Here is a 21,058-nt window from a genome sequence, read left to right as displayed (position 1 = left end):
GATCTCTTTGTACAGCTCGGGATGTCATTGGTGGACAAAGTATGCCTCCTTCCACCAATCGGGGCATCCGTGAACATCTACAGCACAGTGACGTATACGATCCACAGAAAGAAAAATATATATTCTGGTTTTTACGACTCTATTATATGAGATGTCATTAGATGCGACTCATTAGTCTCCCCATCACTTACAACGGGGTTTAAAACGTGTATTTGAGGACTAAAAGTGTAATCTTTATCATCATTTAATATTAGATACTACTAATTTCACATTTTTCCCATTACTTATAACGATTTTTAAAAATGTGCATTTAAGGACCATAAATGCATATATGAAATTATTAATACTCGTTTAATATTAATACTATTCCTTTAACAGCCTCACTTTTACCTGTAACGGATTATAAATATAAATATGAAGACTATACAATACACTAATTATTAATAAAAGCTGTAGGTAATAGATGACTAAAGTAATTTGTCTTATAAATAACTCAAAGACCGATCCTTATGATCATTCACATAATGCTTTGTCTTCTTCCATCTATCCTCTTGCCTGTATGTACCTGCATGCATGCACATGCCTTGGCTGTGGCTCACAAGGCTCTTCGTTGCCTTCCTGTGGCCAGAGAAAGTCAGTGCAGCCTGCACACGTCTCTCCACAAGCCTGAGAGAAATAACTCTGTCAGTAGCCAACGTAAAATACCCGTATGGAGGTCTGTAGAGCAAATGAAAAGGGAGGGGGTGAGCGCAGATGGCGGAGGAAGGCGTTTACTCCCGTTCTCTCTATGTGTCTCTCACTCACATACACGCACACACAAAATTATTTATCCAAATATCGCCGGCCAGTTGTACATTTTAGGAACAGATTAATCTGTGTTACACTGACACACCGCAATCAAATCACTCTAAAAACCAGGCACTATAATTATTCAAAATGCCTGTGTGGCAACAAGCATTATGCCCTGACATGTAAATAAAAATAAAGTTCAAAAGCCTGAATTCAATGCTGAAATGGTAAAATTGTCCAATTATAACTTCTGCACATCGATATGAAAAATAAACCCAATAAAACTCCAGTATCCGAAATAGTAGTCTGCTCTAAACGGAGATGGGCGACAGAGGGAGATATAGAGAGCCACTGTGAGAGACAGCGGGAGGGAGGGGGAGAGCGATGGAGCTGTTTTCAGCACCACGGATGTGGACAGCGCCACACAGGCGGCCAACTGCTGCTGCTGCTGCTGCTGCTGCTGCTGCTGAGGAGAGGCAGCAGGCAGCCAGGAAGACAAGGCCTCAACATCCTCTCTGTTTTTCTGACTGAATACAGGAATATTGGAGACTAACCTAAGTTTTGCTGCTGTAAAAACAAGACCTGAAAATAGTAATGGCGAATAGAAAATAAAATAATAAGCTCAAGAATGTTTTGTCATACCTATAATAATAATAAAGGTTGGAACATATATAAGGATGGAAGAGCAATAGTCAGTTATGTTCGATAATGACATAATTTAGGATTAAATTATAAAGGCAGCACTTCTCCATTCAAATCTTAGAGTTGATGTGATTTAATTACTAGTTCAGAGATGCTATTTCCAAGATTTGAAGGTTTGTAGGCATCAATAAACATACAGAAAATGGATTTCTAAAGTACATATTTGGAATCACACACACATTTCACTCACACTCACACAATGCATATACTTTTGGTCAGTACTCAAACCTGTATCAGACGAACTGATACTGAGTGACTAGAAAAAGAGAAACACGTTTAGGCTTCATGTAATACAAGAGACCTACAGCAACTATAAATACTAGCCAACCTTCAGTATTTTTAGGTTTTGCTAGGAGTACCACAATAGGTATTTGTGTGTTGAACCAGTTGTACGGCATGTTGTTTTTTTTTCTAGTATTTGTCTACTTCAGTTCAAATATAGAGAAGGGGAGCTCAGGTTCTGTATTGTTGGACAGATAAGGTTTTCTATTATATCTATCTATACTCCATGAATATCAGTGAGAGTAGGGTACAGAAACACATCTTTATATAACACAATAGAGATCAACAGCATCACAAACTGCACCCTCCAAAATGACTGTACAGTTGAAGCAACGCCTTTCAAAAAAAAAAAAAAAAAAACGTAGTTCAACTTCACGAAAGGAGGACTTATTTCAGGACTGTTTGTATTAGACTGCATTAGTTTTAGCTTGGTGTACCTAATATACTGGCAAGTGTGTGTATGAAGAATACCTTCATAATGCAGTCCAGTGTATGAACACCACAAATCAAAACCTTTAAAATGATTGTAGAGTTGAATCAACACTTGACTGGTCTTTATGTGATCCCACCCTGAGTGAGTCTGAGTCAGATTCCTCTGATATGTTAAAATACGGTTGGTAGCTTAGTGACGTTTTCTTGATTGTGCTATGTTTGTGTCACATGGTTTATATTTTTCTACACGGTCACTTGTGTTGTACCCACTGCACTGCAACATTGCATCTAATTACTGCAATGTCATGCTCTCTGATGGCCTATATGAAGTGTATGCTGGTCCTGAGCACGAAATCAAAGGCTAAAAACCAAGACATAGTGCTAGACAGTATATTCACTGCAACTTAATTCTGGCATGAGTTGCTTTAACAGTTGGTCTTTCCTGCTAATGCTTTTCTTAAACCATGTAAGCCTCTTAGTAACTGTGTAACTTATCCAAATGTGTTGTTCAAATGTAGTGAAGTAGTTTTTCATCACCCTGAAAAACAGGGTAGGAGCTAAAATGCTGCTTCAAAATATTCTCGAATTAGAGCTGATATTAAAGTGATAAATGTATCACTTGATACTCAAAGACTAGAATTAAAATTTAAGTGTCCACTTATCTAGAGAGTAAATTATGTCCATGTGTTGATGAGTGTAATCCAGAATAACACCTCAGATAAAACAATAAAATATGTTTTGAGAATAAAGCTGCTCACACTGTTGCTCATAATCTGCTGTCAATAAATGATCCCTCCTTCTATGTTCGATTACAGTCATCGTCAGTGGTGACAGATGTTTTGCGAGATATGTTAACATTTGTGTCACTTGTGGAAAATCTGATTAACTGCTTGACTCAGTCAGTGTTTGATGTTTGCACACTGTAAAAATAGTCACTGTTGTAGTTTGTGTTTGAATTCTGTTACTGTGTGGTGATCTAGAGCATGATGCTCAGTAGTCAGTGAATCAGTAATCTGTCCTGTTTTGTGGAACCTTGAATGTCTGTACTGTTGTACGTGTGCTGTGAACAATGTAGATGATAATCATTTCTTACCTTATTTGGTGAGTCAGGATTCAACAGGAGTCAGGGAGGAAACAGGAACAACACCAGGCAACAGGGGTGGAGTGGGTGGCGGGGGGGGGGGGGGCACATGAAAGAGAAAAAACAGAGAGAAAGGATGCCTGTTAGACTGGTGGTCAGAAAACAGAGTCTGGCTTTGGGAAGAGCAGCATCCAACATACTTACCATGGGGCTCACAACAAATGCAGTTGTGATTTTGTCTGTTCACTCACAGAGTTTATCATTTCTGTTTATTTTGCTTGATAATGGATTGTCTTTAATAATTGGATTGTTCACAAAACAGCCTGCTGTGTGTGTGCAGAGGGATGATTATTATGACAATGAACAAAGAAAAAAGGTTTTTCTTTAAAAATACAAATACAGTACAATGAACAAAAAGAAATACTATTGTTTAGAGAGACAGAGGCAGTAGCTGTACCTCAGTGAAGAGTGAGAGAGAATGGTTCTACACAGTCCAAAATCAATGTAGCTGCTTTAACAAAAAATTATTTCAAACTACTTTCACCAGCATTAGCTAAATGGTTTATGGTGTGTTAACAGCTGGGTACATTAATCATGTCACCCTTCAAATGAAAGTATATGCATACTTACAATACAACCACTTCAGCCTGAACCAAAACACTGCACTGCTGCACAAAACCACTACCCTCAAAGCAACAGCAGAGGGCCTCGAGGCGATGCCCTGATATAAATCCATGCTTTATTAATGAGATTCTTTGCTCTGTGACCCCATGTTGGCCACAGCTGATGTGTGTATGAGTGTCTTTGTGTGAGCAAATTTAAGCCTCTTTTAAAAAGCGAGGCAGCAGCAGCTTTTATGTTTTATGTTTTATTTGTTTATTAGACTGGTGTACTGCAGTTTAAATAGAAGTCTACATAATGTACCTTGTGTTTATGTAAATGAATACATTTGAACATTTGAGTGTCAGTGTGTTGCTCCTAAACACACAAGCATACAAAATAAATAGGTCACGGAAGAAAACAAGCAACAAGGAAACAAAGGAAATAAAGGAAACCAAGATGTTTTTTCTATTCATATGACAGAAACAAAAAAATCAATAAGAAATTGGTAAATCTAAGCCTATATTAGTTGATAAACTCATCATGGCTATCTGCTGAAAGAGAGGAAGGCAAAACACACAGGGCAGCACTGATGAGGACAAATACCACAAGCAGCCATGATCACCCCCTCCACCTCCCTCTTCTCCATCATCAGCCACCCCAGATTTGAGGATCCTGCACCTAATTGCCAAAAATAGGGGTGTCTCCTGTCCTCCCAGTAACAACAAATGCATGGACCAATCACACATCAGAGGCTGCATCTGCTGCTGACCCCCTGTGGCTCAGTGAAAATGGTACAGTCCTGCCAGTGAGTCAGCTTGTTGCTATGGTAACACATCCCACCTCGCTTGCTTGCATCCCACCCTGCTTCCTGCAAGCTGGCAATGGTGATGAAAAAAAAAACAGATAGGGATACAAAAACAACATGGAGGATAGAGAAGAGGACAGAAGAAAGGAAGAGACATGATGTTTAGACAAATACCCACACATATTTGTTCACTGATACTATGTTCTTCAAATAAAGCATGTGTTCATAGACCACTGGGTGTTAAAGAATCGCTTGACAAATAGATGAAAAGTAGTACATACGAGATCTTTCTTCTCTGTATGACGTTTGATGTCTTTTTATAGACAGAACAAAATATCCTACACTGAGCAAGCTCCTTCCTCCTTTTCTCTCTGTGTCTCTTTCTCTCTCTGCAGCACAGAGGTGCAGCTGGAGAGGGGGAGGGGAGGGATGCAGAAAATGAGATCAGGAGGAAAAAGGGAGACTGCTGGAAACCAAGAACGACTGCTGAACAGTAGCCTTCCAGTTTTAGCTACAGTTTGATACAGTCTCAGCAACAGTGACAAGTAAATGTCAGTTATCCAAACAAATACTTACAGAATTATTGTAATCACTCACTTGGGATGCAATATAATAACCGTTAATTTAAGGTAATTTAATCTATGACAATTATACAAAGGTCATATGATGTAACTACATTTCAACATCATAATAATCACAATTCATGGCATCTTTACTGCCTACAGGGCAAGATTATCTCTTTCTTCTGAATCATATTAAAAGTATTTAGGGTGGGGGATGGATATGGTTTGACAGCTTCTGAGAATCAAACACATACAATCATGTCCTACTCAGACATCAAAATCTGAGGAATTTCAGAATACATTTTAGTGAAGCCTATGTGGATATGTTTCTCTGTCCATGTGAGCTTAACCCAACTTGGCCATTGCCCCATATAATACTGTTCTAGGTAATCCCTAGTGTAATCCTTTTCAGAGTGTCAGCCACCACCGACCTCCACACCTCCACCTCTAGGACACCAACACGCATCAAAAGGCAGCATCTTTGGTTTGTTCTTATGCAAAGATATGTCTAATTTAACTGATTTCATGCAAAGAAAGGTACCAAAAATTATTCTACACGTGTGCTTCTCAGTCTCCTCATTTTCCTGGCAAAAAAACCCCAAAACAAACAAGCAAAAAAAAACCCCCCCAAAAAAAACAAACAAACAAAAAAAAAAAACAAACCACTGTGCGCAAATTAGTTTTTGTCCTGCCATCAATCTAATTCACCTTAGACAAACAATAAAATTCAAAAATAGTACCATAATAAACTAGTAAAAATATGCTACTACAGTTGTACAAAAGGGTGATCAGGCAGTAAGCTTACATTACTTTTAGTCATATTCTTTTACTTTCAAAGGGATGAGTTTGTGTTGGCCAGTACCACCTCTTCCAGTGAGAAAAGCAACTCTTCTCAGCAGCTGCCAAGATAACTCCTGTTGTGTGGGCTTGTCAGTAAGTTTGTAGCTTATAGTCCAGTTCCAGTGTGGGGATGTACCACCTGTTATTTAATCTGGTGAGTGTCTTTGATTGACCAAACCACACACACACACACACACACACACCCACAGATCAGACTCATAGCTTGGATCCTTAAACCCACCACAACACTGGATTGTACCTAGATCCTGAGTAAGTACCTTGAACCTGTGTTCTGACCGACAACCCACAGAGACAGTCACACCCTCATAACCAGCTACCTATCTACACCTATTTACAACTGTTCTTATGACAGTACCATAGTAAACACTAAATTTGCCATCTCTACATGTTTGACCAAGCAAAGTATCAACAACCCTTAGATGCAAAATGTGCACCTCTTTGCATAAAGCAACAAAACAACAGACCCAGAGGAAAAGGCCCCAGCTGTCATCAGCTGGATAAAGTATGACAGGCTGAAGATATGTACATATTATTATTATTATTATCTTCTGTTAATATCATGTTTGGTGTATGTAAGTGTAGTATGTCCCCTCTGTGGGAATGAAGCTGCACCCAAAGGCCCCTGATATCTCAGATGTCTGTACAATGTACAATGCAGTTTTATAGCACAAACATTAACCACATCCACCCAGCACTCACACGGTGCACAGTGTGTTGACGTGCCCCACCGGCACACACATGGGCACACAGCTGCTCACCAGACAGCTTGGCTAAGAAGGCAGAACACTTAAAAACAAGAGCTCGGGCCTGTGGGAAACAGGAGCTTCTGCATGTGATTATAGTTTTGTGGTCAGTGAGAAGTTTAGCAAACTAATGATGGGGACTTTGTAGAGGGTCCAGAATGGCTTAAGGCACCTCAAAGAAAAGTTTCTCAAACAGAAAGATAAGACAACAACATGCTGAAGGGGTACCGCGCACTACAAAAGTGTAGCTGGTTGCAAAGAGTTTCTGTGAGCTTTGACCCCTCTGGAGACACTGTGGTCAAAAGAATTTATGGTACTCAGTAAAAATGTTCACTATAAACAGGAGAAAATGAGACATAAGGGTTTAAACACAGTTGAAATAGGTAAAGCAGACACAGATGTTGGCTGATAATTATGACAGACTGCTTCCAGCGGATATAGGGGTTAAAGCACTTAACCTAACTTTGAGCTTTGTAGTTCATCAGCTTCTATTTTCACGTGCACACGCCCGGAGCATCATGCAGACTTTACTGCTAAAACACACACACCACCCAGAGAGAACAAACAAGGCCCACGAGTTGATTTAAACTGGAAACTGGACAAAGCTCAGCATACATAACTGCAGACAGACAACCCCCAGCCACATCATACAAGCATTAAGTCAGCACTCATGCATCAAGATGTTTCAGTGAAGCTTCATGTGTCATTAATATAAAGACAAAAGTTATTTCCACCAACTTTGAAACAAGAAAGATATTTAACACACATGGGTTTATTTCCCTCACCACAGGCATCGTTATAATGAGAAGGTTATTTGTCGACCACACTGTCATATTTACCACACAAGGAAAGGGGGTAAAATACCCCCTGCACAGCTTTCATTTGCAGCATGTAATGTAAACCCTCACAGGTGAAGACCCAATACATTCTAGACTAATGTTTTTGGCTGCTCAGTTTTCTTTCATCATTAAATTCTTCCGTTCAAACACATTCAGCCTCTGTCCTCATTTCTGCCTTCCCCTTGTCATTTGTTATATAATGTATGTAGATGTCTCTCCCTCTCTCTGGTTATTTGTTGTCTTCCATTCCTTTATATTCTTTCAAGACATGTCTCGCTCTGTCCGTGTCTTTTACAGTGCTGTCAGTATTTGCAGCCTGACATGCCTGTTTCACACATAAGACTTCCCTTAGCCTTATATTTCCACAGACAAAGAGGGCTGCAGATCAAAATGGCTGCCGTGCATCACTAACACAAGTGCTGCACAGGGATGGTGGAGACTCTGCCGGTTACCACGTGCCTCTTCCCCTCCCCCGCTGCCTCTCTCTGCTTCTCCATCACACTGCTTCTCTCCCTCGTTCTCAATCTCCCAAGCATCAGCAGTGGCAGTTCCCTCTTCCCCTCTACCACATTCTAAATCTCTTAATCAAAATTATTGTCTCACTTTTTGCACTTAATTCATTGATTTGCATCAACTGAATTTGTTATAGTTTTACTGTGTCTATCCCTGCTCCTTTTCTCTGTGTGTGCAGCTCTGTGCCTATGGCTGCATGGTGTTATGAAGGGAACTAGGTCACTGAAAAAGTAGTGCATTGCGTGGTTGTGTATTTCTGTGAGAGAGGAATCTGTAGTAAAGCTTTAGAGGGGATGAGGCTCAGAATGTTTTCACCGTAGCTTTTGTATTGTTCTCTCACACCTTTGCTGGTTATCACATGACGCTCTCTGAGAGAGCATACAGCACATTACAATTCAGTCTGTCAAAATGGAAAGGGATCTGAACATGGGAAACTAAACATATTTTTACTTGGTTTATCTGCACATAACATCAGGCATATAATTGTCAGCTCAGGTATATATGATAAAGGAATCAGTATGGATATCAAAGAGCAAGGAGATATAGTGTCATAAAGCAAAAATAACAAGAAGCCACACAGGAAGACACAGGTATAACCTCTGCATAAAGCACTGTAAATACCTGGAAGTGAATTGATGCATATTGAATACTGAACAAGCTGCAAAAAATGGGAGAGCCAGATTCATTTAATATTGTAGTGATATTCCCTGTTTTACTGAGTATCTTTTTGGGCTATGTGGGGACTAAATGGCATAAAAAGGGGGCTCAGTAAAAAGTCCATCACTGGTGCTTATCTAAACATATGACATTCCCAGTTTCCCAATTTTGGCACAATAAGAATAGTCTGAAACTAAGAAAACCATTCAGCGTGTACTTCTGGTAGGTTTGATAGGTACAGTACCACACCTGTCCAAATGATGAGTGAGCCCTGGATAAACTGAACAGATGCAATGATAAAGAAAACACACATGAGTTGAAGGGTTTTAAGAAAGCAAGGAATGGGCTGATCTCACCTCCGTGAGTATATTCTCTGACTCTCTTTGATGTCTTGGCACTGTCCTAGTTGCACTATGGTCAACAACCAGAGTGCTCTGACTGAAGGGTTCAGAGCACTTCATATCACTCTTCCGGGAGTCAGTTGTTCCGTACACCTCGTAACTGAACGCCTGCTTCAACGTACCGGTACCTCCTACGTCTGCATAAAGGGGCGGGTAATACGGAATGACAGGAAGATTCCCACTGGATTTGTAAAACAGGCGCTCGCGTCTCCATCTGTAGATTTTGACTGATATAATAACAACTAAACAGATGATGAAGAGGAAGGAAACTACAGCCAGAGCCAGCACTAAGTAAAAAGTCAGGTTGTCATTGTACTCCTTGTCGTGTGGAAAGTCGGTGAACTCCGACAGCACTTCAGGGAAGCTGTCCGCCACCGCCACGTTGACAATGACTGTAGCTGAACGAGAGGGCTGCCCGTTGTCCTCCACTATAACAGTCAGTCTCTGTTTGACTGCATCTTTATCACTGACTTGGCGGATAGTTCTGATTTCTCCATTCTGTAAGCCCACTTCAAACAGCGCCCTGTCTGTGGCTTTCTGCAGTTTATAGGACAGCCAGGCATTCTGTCCAGAGTCCACATCAACAGCCACCACTTTAGTCACCAGATAGCCCACATCTGCTGAACGAGGCACCATCTCAGCCACCACAGAGCCACCAGTCTGGACTGGGTACAGAACCTGAGGAGGGTTATCGTTCTGGTCCTGGATCAGTATTTTCACTGTCACATTGCTACTGAGAGGAGGAGAGCCTCCATCCTGCGCTTTGACGCGAATATGGAACTCTTTTGTTTGCTCATAGTCGAAGGAACGCACAGCAAGTATCTCTCCACTCTCTGCATTCACTGTAAAATAAGCCGAAGCTGAAATCCCATTCAGCTGGCTATCTTCAAGGAAATAGGAAATACGCGCATTGTTCCCAGAGTCTTGGTCACTGGCTTTGACAGAGAGGAGTGACATGCCAGGTGAATTATTTTCAGTGATATAAGCGTTGAAAAATGGTTGTGGGAACATTGGGGCGTGGTCGTTTACGTCTGATATTTTCAAACTAATCGTTTTGTTTGTTGAATAAGGAGGAGAACCCTCGTCCATTGCTGTTATTGTTATATTATATTCCGGAACTGTTTCACGGTCCAAAACATCATCGGATACCAAACTATAGAAATTGGTCGACGTTGACTTGATTTTGAAAGGTAAATCTGGGCTAATAAAACATTTCACCTGGCCATTTTTACCTGAGTCCAAGTCTTTGATATTGAGCATAGCTATAACAGTGTCTGGAGCCGAATCCTCTGGTATGGGATTAGAAAGAGAAATTATACTTATGACAGGGGCATTGTCATTTACGTCGGTCACTTCAATCAGCACCTTGCTCGTGTCTCTCAGTCCCCCTTTGTCTGTAGCCTCTACATCAATTTCATACTGTTTGACTTTTTCGTAATTTAACTCACCTCTCACGGTCATTTCCCCGGTATGGGGATCCATATTAAAAACAGATGATGTAATATCACTATTTTGAGAGAACGAATACAATAGCTCTCCGTTTGTTCCCTTATCAGCATCCGTGGCACTAACCTTTAAAATGACAGTACCCCTTGACGCGTTTTCAGGGACTGTCACTCTGTAAAGAGACTGACTGAACACAGGTGCATTGTCATTTGCATCCATTACAATAACGTTAATTTTGACAGACCCTGATTTAGGGGGATCGCCGCCATCATATGCTGTTAGTGTTAGTTTATGCTCTTCTAGATTTTCTCTGTCTAACATGGTCTGGAGGACCATTTCAGCATATTTAGTTCCGTCGGGTCGAGATAGCATATTTAATTTGAAATGGTCTGTAGGGCTAAGTTTATACGTCTGGAGAGTATTCAACCCAACGTCTGGGTCTCTGGCGCTGTCCAGAGAAAACCGTGCTCCCTTTACAGCTAATTCACTAATTTCAAAATTCATTTCCCTCTTGGGAAAAACTGGAGCATTATCATTGATATCAAGAATTTCCACATCGATGCGGTGTAGCTCCATAGGATTGTCGAGTATTATTTGAAAATGCAGAGAGCAAGGAGACACGAGTCCGCACCGCTCCTCTCTATCTATTCTCTTGTTAACGATAAGAGTCCCTTTATCCAAATTAAGACCGATGTACTCACTGCCGTCCTCGGTAAATATCCTAGCCCGCCCAGATTTCAGCCGTTTAATATCCAAGCCCAAGTCCTGAATGATATTCCCGACAAGAGAGCCCGTCGCCATTTCCTCAGGTATAGAATAACGGACCTGACCGAGAGCCATTTCTGCGACACAAATGACGAGAAACAACATCTTCCACGAAAATGTAAAAAGTTCATCCATCATGAAATAAAAAGCCCCGCAAAATCCAAGTGGATAAACAAAACACCACCGTGTCAGAAATATGTTGTGAGCTTATTCGTGAGGTGTCTTTGTACAGCCACTTCCAATCGAAATAGAGCTCGAAAACGCAGACAGAGAAGGGAGGACGTAGTTTTACAGAGGGGTTTTGTTATCCTCACACTAATCAACAGCGGCACTTAGAGACGTAAAAGGATACTGCAGAAATGTATTTATGAACCAGGGTTCAGTGTGTTGTCTCTCACTGAAAAGTCAGACAGATAGGCAGGCAGACAGGCAGGAAGACAGACAGACAGACAGACAGACAGACAGACAGACAGACAGACAGACAGACAGACAGACAGAGACAGACAGACAGACAGATAGATTGATAGACTGATAGATTTGTGGTTTGTCTCTGTCCATGGTACTAAAGGTTATAAAAGAAGAGATTGTGGTTTACACCTATAAATTCTAACCTCTAGAGGAGAGTCTGGTTCATCCAGGATGCTCTTCTCATTCTGAATCCGCTGCATCGTCCCTGTAGAACTGGGATCCATTATCAGCACGTTCTGACTACCAGCTCTGCCGAACTTACAGTCACTCTTTCTGGAGTCAGTCGTCCTGCACACCTCGTAATTGTACACGTGTTGGAGAGTCCCTGTCCCCAAAGTGTCTGAGTAACGTGGTGGATAATATGGAATCACAGGCAGATTGGAGTGATACAGGATGCGAGACTGTCTCCATCTGTAGATTTTGACTGATATAATAACAACTAAACAGGTGATGAAGAGGAAGGAAACTACAGCCAGAGCCAGCACTAAGTAAAAAGTCAGGTTGTCATTGTACTCCTTGTCGTGTGGAAAGTCAGTGAACTCTGACAGCACTTCAGGGAAGCTGTCCGCCACCGCCACGTTGACAATGACTGTAGCTGAACGAGACGGCTGCCCGTTGTCCTCCACTATAACAGTCAGTCTCTGTTTGACTGCATCTTTATCACTGACTTGGCGGACAGTTCTGATTTCTCCATTCTGTAAGCCCACTTCAAACAGCGCCCTGTCTGTGGCTTTCTGCAGTTTATAGGACAGCCAGGCATTCTGTCCAGAGTCCACATCAACAGCCACCACTTTAGTCACCAGATAGCCCACATCTGCTGAACGAGGCACCATCTCAGCCACCACAGAGCCACCAGTCTGGACTGGGTACAGAACCTGAGGAGGGTTGTCGTTCTGGTCCTGGATCAGTATTTTCACTGTCACGTTGCTACTGAGTGGAGGAGAGCCTCCATCCTGCGCTTTGACGCGGAAGTGGAAATCTTTGATCTGCTCGTAGTCAAAAGAGCGCACTGCATGGATGACTCCACTATCAGCACTAACGGACACATAGGAGGAGACTGGCACTCCGTTGACAGAGGACTCCTCCAGTATGTAAGAAACACGGGCATTCTGGTTCCAGTCAGCGTCTGTGGCTTTCACTGTGAATATAGAGAGGCCTGGTGTGTTGTTTTCTACAATGTAGGCCTCATATGAGCTCCTCTCAAAGACAGGCGCGTTGTCATTGACGTCAGAGATCTGTAAGGTGAGAGTGACGCTGCTGGAGAGGGAGGGCACTCCCTCATCAGAGCAGGTCACTGTTATATTGTACCCACAGTCTCTCTCTCTATCTAATTCACTGTCTGTCACTAAGCTATAGAAATTATTGGTTGTTGACTTCATCACAAAAGGAACATTATTATTTATACTGCACTGTACCTTTCCATTTTCACCCGAGTCTACGTCCTCAATATTTATCATTGTCACAACAGTACCGGGTTTGGCATCTTCTGATATCACATTCGATTTAGACATTATATGGATATCGGGCTTATTGTCATTTATGTCAGTAACGTCGACCATCACTTTACAGGAGTCAACTAGTCCTCCATCATCACTTGCACGAACGTTTATCTGAAATGTTCGAGCTTTTTCATAGTCAACATTTCCTTTCAGCCGAATTTCACCACTTTCACCGTTTACTTCAAATAATCCACGGGCCTGATCCAACATACTTGAAATTGAATACGTTATTCGACTATTAGCTCCGTGATCTGCATCTGTAGCAGTAACTGTCACTACTACTGTTCCTACTGGTGCATTTTCTTTTATAGAGGCTTTATAAATGGGCTGTGTGAAAACCGGAGCATTGTCGTTCACGTCTAAAACAGTGATTAGAATCTGCATTGTTCCTGTCATCTGCGGATCTCCTCCATCCACCGCCGTCAGAACTAAAGACAGGTGTTCATGCTTTTCTCTGTCCAGAGGTTTCTCTAAGACCATTTCGACGTTTTTTGTTCCATCTGCTTGATCGTGTAATTTCACAACAAAATTGTCTGTAGGTTCAAGCTTGTACGTTTGCAGCCCATTCGAGCCCACATCAGGATCAACTGCGCGATCTAATATGAATTTAGCCCCACTAACAGCGGACTCACTGATTTTAAATCTGACGTCGTTCTTTTCGAAGGATGGAGGATTATCATTAACATCTGTGATTTCAATAGTTACACCGTAAAATTCCATCGGATTCTCTAATATGATCTGAAAATGTAAAGCGCAGGGCGTCGTTTGTCCACAGAGCGCCTCTCTGTCTATTCTGTTTTTGATGAGGAGGACCCCTCTGTCGTTATTCAGCTCGATATATTCGTCACTGTCTCGAGTAAATATGCGAGCTTTGCCCGATTTAAGTCTTTTAACATCTAAGCCAAAGTCCTTTGCCATGTTTCCGACTAGAGAACCTTTTGGCATTTCCTCGGGAATGGAATAGCTGACCTGTCCCAGCACTGAGCTGAGAGAGAGGACCGACAAAAAAAGCAGTACTTGCCCTCTCATTGTTCTGTCCGACGTTATTCCAGCCATAAACGTCCTGCGGACATTTGCCTTCCCCAACTTAAAATTCAACAAGGTTTTGAAAGTATATTTCCGACATGAAAAAGGATTCGACGTCCTGTATCTCCGGTAAATTCCAGACAGTGCGCGTTGCCTCTGCCTCTTTCTCTCTCTAAAATAAAGACATGATGGGAGGTACAAAGAGTCTGCGGTAAATCTGATACAAACTGGCCAACAGCGGCGCTCTGAGTTCATAAAGTCAAATTGCAGCTGAAATGTGCATAAATAACTTGACATGCTTCGGTTAAGAATAAAAACAGAAACACTTCTGTGAGTTGGCAATTCAGTTTGAAACTACAGTTAAATGGGAAATAAACTGGCACCTGCATTGAGAACGGGAGATGTAAATGTTAGATGTAAATTACATGGGGTAAAAATACAGCAGCCAAATAAAAAAAGGCAAAACACATGTAACCGGAAAAAAGACGTGGGTTTGAATATGGAATCGTGTAACTCTCCAAGGTGCTGAAAATTAGAGGAAAGTAATTTGAAAGCGTGACTTCAACGTAGGAAAAAATACCTAGCAAATTCTAACCTCTAGAGGAGAGTCTGGTTCATCCAGGATGCTCTTCTCACTCTGAATCCGCTGCATCGTCCCTGTAGAACTGGGATCCATTATCAGCACGTTCTGACTACCAGCTCTGCCGAACTTACAGTCACTCTTTCTGGAGTCAGTCGTCCTGCACACCTCGTAATTGTACACGTGTTGGAGAGTCCCTGTCCCCAAAGTGTCTGAGTAACGTGGTGGATAATATGGAATCACAGGCAGATTGGAGTGATACAGGATGCGAGACTGTCTCCATCTGTAGATTTTGACTGATATAATAACAACTAAACAGGTGATGAAGAGGAAGGAAACTACAGCCAGAGCCAGCACTAAGTAAAAAGTCAGGTTGTCATTGTACTCCTTGTCGTGTGGAAAGTCAGTGAACTCCGACAGCACTTCAGGGAAGCTGTCCGCCACCGCCACGTTGACAATGACTGTAGCTGAACGAGAGGGCTGCCCGTTGTCCTCCACTATAACAGTCAGTCTCTGTTTGACTGCATCTTTATCACTGACTTGGCGGATAGTTCTGATTTCTCCATTCTGTAAGCCCACTTCAAACAGCGCCCTGTCTGTGGCTTTCTGCAGTTTATAGGACAGCCAGGCATTCTGTCCAGAGTCCACATCAACAGCCACCACTTTAGTCACCAGATAGCCCACATCTGCTGAACGAGGCACCATCTCAGCCACCATAGAGCCACCAGTCTGGACTGGGTACAGAACCTGAGGAGGGTTGTCGTTCTGGTCCTGGATCAGTATTTTCATACTCACATTGCTACTGAGTGGAGGAGAGCCTCCATCCTGAGCTTTGACGCGGAAGTGGAAATCTTTGATCTGCTCGTAGTCAAAAGAGCGCACTGCATGGATGACTCCGCTATCAGCACTAACGGACACATAGGAGGAGACTGGCACTCCGTTGACAGAGGACTCCTCCAGTATGTAAGAAATACGGGCATTCTGGTTCCAGTCAGCGTCTGTGGCTTTCACTGTGAATATAGAGAGGCCTGGTGTGTTGTTTTCTACAATGTAGGCCTCATATGAGCTCCTCTCAAAGACAGGCGCGTTGTCATTGACGTCAGAGATCTGTAAGGTGAGAGTGACGCTGCTGGAGAGGGAGGGCACTCCCTCATCAGAGCAGGTCACTGTTATATTGTACTCAGAGGCTCTCTCTCTGTCTAATTCACTGTCTGTCACGAGGCTATAGAATTTATCTGATGTTGACTTTAACATGAAATTGGTATTTTCATTAATGACGCAGTGTACTTTTCCATTTTCAGCGGAGTCTGCATCTTCCACATTTATCATTGTCACAACTGTGTTAGGTTTTGCGTCTTCCGATATCACATTTGATTTCGACATAATATGAATATCAGGGCGGTTATCATTCACATCTAATACATCAACTATCAGTTTGCACGAGCCAGTTAGCCCTCCATCATCACTAGCGCGAATATGAACTTCAAAATTTCTTGCCTTCTCATAGTCAGCTTTTCCATTCAAGGTGATCTCGCCACTTCGCTTATTTATTTCAAACATCCCACGTGCATGATCTAGCGTACTTGAGATTGAATACGTTATTCTACTATTAGATCCATGATCTGCGTCTGTTGCAGTGACTGTCAATACAACTGTTCCCACTGATGCATTTTCCTTAATAGACGCTTTATATACAGACTGTTTGAAAACAGGGGCATTGTCATTAGCGTCTAAAACGGTGATGTGAATCTGCATTGTTCCTGACATCTGCGGTTCGCCACCGTCCACCGCCATCAAAACTAAAGACAGGTGGTCATTTTTCTCCCTGTCCAGTGGTGCATTCAAAACCATCTCGACATTTTTACTACCATCTCCTTGATTATGCATTTTAAGAGAAAATATATCAGTTGGTTTCAAGATATAGGTTTTTAAACCATTCTCGCCCACGTCAAGATCCGTCGCCCTATCTAAATTGAATGTAGTGCCACTAAGAGCAGACTCGCTGATATTAAATTGAACGTCGCTCGTGATGAAGGTCGGAGGGTTATCATTTATATCGGTGATTTCAACAGTGATACTGTAGAATTCCATCGGATTTTCCAATAAAATCTGAAAATGCAAAGCGCAGGGCGTCGTCTGCCCACAGAGCGCCTCTCTGTCTATTCTCTCCTTGATTAGGAGAATTCCCCTTTCTCTGTTTAGCTCGACGTATTCTGTGCTATCTCGTGTAAAAACGCGAGCCTTTCCGGATAGTAGTCTTTTGACATCTAAACCTAAATCCTGGGCAATGTTACCAACAAAGGAGCCTTTAGGCATTTCCTCGGGAATGGAGTAGCTGACTTGTCCGAGCGCTGTGCTGAAGCAGAGGACCGAGATAAACAACAGTACTTGCCGTTTCATTGTTATGCCCACCATCGTCTTTGCAGGAAATCCTTATGTAAACCTTTCAGTTACTTTTCACGTTTGTCTATCATAAATCCGTCACCAAAACAGGGTCCTAAAAAATCCCCAACGAGAAGAAAGAAATAGCCATCCAATAACTCTGTGTTTGAGTTCTGTCGGAACATCCGCGTGTGTGCTTCATTGTATCTTCCCGTCTCGCTTCTAGCTCAAATACACGGAGATGATGGGAGGTACCACTACATAGCTGCTGTAAAACTGATACGTACTGGTCAACAGCGTCGCTCTGAGTTGAAAGTCAAAATTACAGGAGAGCTGCTCATACCATCAGTGTGACTGGTAATTGTTAGAGTTAAAATGTCTGAAAGGCTGTTAACACAAAGAAAAGAAAAAAAAGAAAGAAAAAACAAGTTTACATTGCAGAGTAGAAAGCGAGGAAGGAGACTGTTTTTGCGAGGGTGAGTGAAGTTAAAACTGCAACACCTGGTATTACACATAGTTTGTTTCCCCCTAAAACTAGAGAAAATGAAAACGAGAGGAAGATGTTGTCAGTACAAAACGATTTACATTTTTACTATACTGTAAAATGTGGACACCAAAAAGACAATTTTTATTACAACAAATGCTAATTTAGATCTCTATAAAGAAGAGTCTGCTTCAAGTCTCAAACACTGTCTCTGTCCATGGTGCTAATGGCAGATTTATTCTTAACGGCGATATTATAACTTCATATGTTACATAGGCCACACATATGCAAACAATTTAAAGCTGAAATGAACCACAAAACCAACCTCTAGAGGAGAGTCTGGTTCATCCAGGATGCTCTTCTCACTCTGTATCCGCTGCATCGTCCCTGTAGAACTGGGATCCATTATCAGCACGTTCTGACTACCAGCTCTGCCGAACTTACAGTCACTCTTTCTGGAGTCAGTCGTCCTGCACACCTCGTAATTGTACACGTGTTGGAGAGTCCCTGTCCCCAAAGTGTCTGAGTAACGTGGTGGATAATATGGAATCACAGGCAGATTGGAGTGATACAGGATGCGAGACTGTCTCCATCTGTAGATTTTGACTGATATAATAACAACTAAACAGGTGATGAAGAGGAAGGAAACTACAGCCAGAGCCAGCACTAAGTAAAAAGTCAGGTTGTCATTGTACTCCTTGTCGTGTGGAAAGTCAGTGAACTCCGACAGCACTTCAGGGAAGCTATCCGCCACCGCCACGTTGACAATGACTGTAGCTGAACGAGAGGGCTGCCCGTTGTCCTCCACTATAACAGTCAGTCTCTGTTTGACTGCATCTTTATCACTGACTTGGCGGATAGTTCTGATTTCTCCATTCTGTAAGCCCACTTCAAACAGCGCCCTGTCTGTGGCTTTCTGCAGTTTATAGGACAGCCAGGCATTCTGTCCAGAGTCCACATCAACAGCCACCACTTTAGTCACCAGATAGCCCACATCTGCTGAACGAGGCACCATCTCAGCCACTACAGATCCACCAGTCTGGACTGGGTACAGAACCTGAGGAGGGTTGTCGTTCTGGTCCTGGATCAGTATTTTCACTGTCACATTGCTACTGAGTGGAGGAGAGCCTCCATCCTGTGCTTTGACGCGGAAGTGGAAATCTTTGATCTGCTCGTAGTCAAAAGAGCGCACTGCATGGATGACTCCACTATCAGCACTAACGGACACATAGGAGGAGACTGGCACTCCGTTGACAGAGGACTCCTCCAGTATGTAAGAAACACGGGCATTCTGGTTCCAGTCAGCGTCTGTGGCTTTCACTGTGAATATAGAGAGGCCTGGTGTGTTGTTTTCTACAATGTAGGCCTCATATGAGCTCCTCTCAAAGACAGGCGCGTTGTCATTGACATCAGAGATCTGTAAGGTGAGAGTGACGCTGCTGGAGAGGGAGGGCACTCCCTCATCAGAGCAGGTCACTGTTATATTATACCCAGAGGCTCGCTCTCTGTCTAAATCACTGTCTGTCACTAAGCTATAGAAATTATTAGATGTCGATTTAAGTAAGAATGGAATATTATCATTAATCAAACACTGAACTTTACCGTTTTCACCCGAATCTGGATCCTGGATGTTAATCATTGTGACGACTGTGTTGGGGTTCGCACTCTCTGATATAACAGTTGATTTAGACATGATTTTAATCGTTGGCTCATTGTCATTTATATCAACTACATCGACAATTACTTTACAGGAATCTGACAGCCCACCGTTGTCCCTTGCGCGTACATTGATCTGAAAATGTCTTTTCTTTTCATAATCCAAACGTCCAATCAATCTAACTTCACCGCTGTCCTCATTTACTTCAAACGTATGTCTGACGTCATCCAAAGTGTTTGTGATTGAATAATTGATTTTACCATTCAAACCACGATCGGCATCAGACGCGCTGACAGTCGTCACAATCGTGCCTTTTGCAGCATTTTCGGCCACCGTACCTTTGTATATCGCCTGTGTAAAAACGGGAGCATTGTCATTGGCGTCTAACACAGTGATGAGAATCTGCATTGTGCCAGACATCTGTGGCTCTCCTCCGTCTACAGCCGTTAACACCAAGGAAATCAACTCATCTTTCTCTCTGTCCAGGGGTTTTTGTAAGACCATTTCAACATTCTTTGTACCATCCGCTTGACTGTGCAGTTTAAGTAAAAAATTATCACTCGGTTTGAGTAAATAACTTTGAAGACTGTTTGTACCTACATCCAAATCCATCGCTCTTTCTAAATCGAATTTTGCCCCAACAACAGCAGATTCGCTAATTATGAATTTAATTTCGTTTTTTTCAAACGTTGGCGCATTATCGTTAATATCTGTGATTTCAACTGTTACACTGTAAAATTCCATAGGATTCTCTAACACAATCTGAAAATGCACAGCGCACGGCGTCGTATCGCCGCACAACGCCTCTCTGTCTATTCTCTCTTTGATAAGGAGGACTCCTCTTTCGCTGTTCAGCTCGATGTATTCTCTGCTATCACCAGAATAAACATGAGCGTTACCCAACTTCAGTCTTTTAACGTCTAAACCTAAATCCTGAGCTATATTACCGACCAAAGAGCCCTTCGCCATTTCTTCCGGAATAGAGTAGCTGACCTGTCCGAAGACTGAACCGATAGACAGAATTGTAATGAACAACAGTACTTGCCGTCTCATTGTTTGAAATGATGTCGGCAAGGAAAAACAGCAAACCTCGTAAAATCCGTCAGAAAGATGGGAAAGGCTTTAAACCAAAAAATATCTGGTAAAAACAAGTACTCAAATCAAGAGAAATATAAAGACAGTTATGTCTCGTCGTGTATGTCGGCCACTCCACAGAAGACAATGCGGTCTGCGCCTGCCCTTTTTCTCTACGACATCGAAATGAAGAGGCGGCACTGCTGTAAATATTCTACAACTGCAACGGGCTGGGCAACAGCGGCCCACTGAGTTCAGAAGACAAAACTGCAGAAATAAATATATTGAGAGACAGGAGAAGTGGAAAAGCTGAGAAAAAAAATTATAAAGGCTGAGATTAAATTGTTGTTCTATGAAGTCGTAGTTATCAGTATTTTGTTTAGAGTACAAGATTTATATGTAGTAA

At 42.2% G+C, this 21,058-nt stretch overlaps 2 protein-coding genes across 10 annotated transcripts in view; both read right to left on the bottom strand.

Moving 5' to 3' along the window:
* The window catches only part of LOC121188170 (protocadherin gamma-A4-like), a 205,088-nt gene that overhangs the window by 43,101 nt on the left and 140,929 nt on the right, over nucleotides 1-21,058 (bottom strand). The window contains exon 1 of one of the 9 annotated variants that reach the window (XM_041047780.1): nucleotides 18,247-20,646. The exons of 7 other annotated variants lie outside the window; for them this stretch is intronic. In XM_041047780.1, coding sequence (XP_040903714.1) covers nucleotides 18,247-20,631 — 2,385 coding nt within the window. In that variant the 5' untranslated portion in view covers nucleotides 20,632-20,646. Of the gene's footprint in view, nucleotides 1-12,093; nucleotides 14,506-18,246; nucleotides 20,647-21,058 lie in introns of those variants that run through there. One more of the 9 variants, XM_041047775.1, reaches the window with a different exon arrangement.
* On the bottom strand, nucleotides 9,197-11,587 carry LOC121188890 (protocadherin gamma-A11-like). Its single transcript, XM_041048837.1, has one exon. It carries the CDS (start codon nucleotides 11,585-11,587, stop codon nucleotides 9,197-9,199), a length of 2,391 nt encoding a protein of 796 aa, XP_040904771.1.

The sequence above is a fragment of the Toxotes jaculatrix genome, chromosome 10 (genome assembly GCF_017976425.1).
Source record: "Toxotes jaculatrix isolate fToxJac2 chromosome 10, fToxJac2.pri, whole genome shotgun sequence".
Taxonomy (NCBI): domain Eukaryota; kingdom Metazoa; phylum Chordata; class Actinopteri; family Toxotidae; genus Toxotes; species Toxotes jaculatrix.
This window is presented reverse-complemented; position numbering and strand designations above follow the sequence as displayed.

Coding starts and splice junctions, on each gene's coding strand:
- LOC121188890 (XM_041048837.1), bottom strand. CDS start 11,587: ATGTTGTTTCTCGTCATTTGTGTCGCAGAAATGGCTCTCGGTCAGGTC.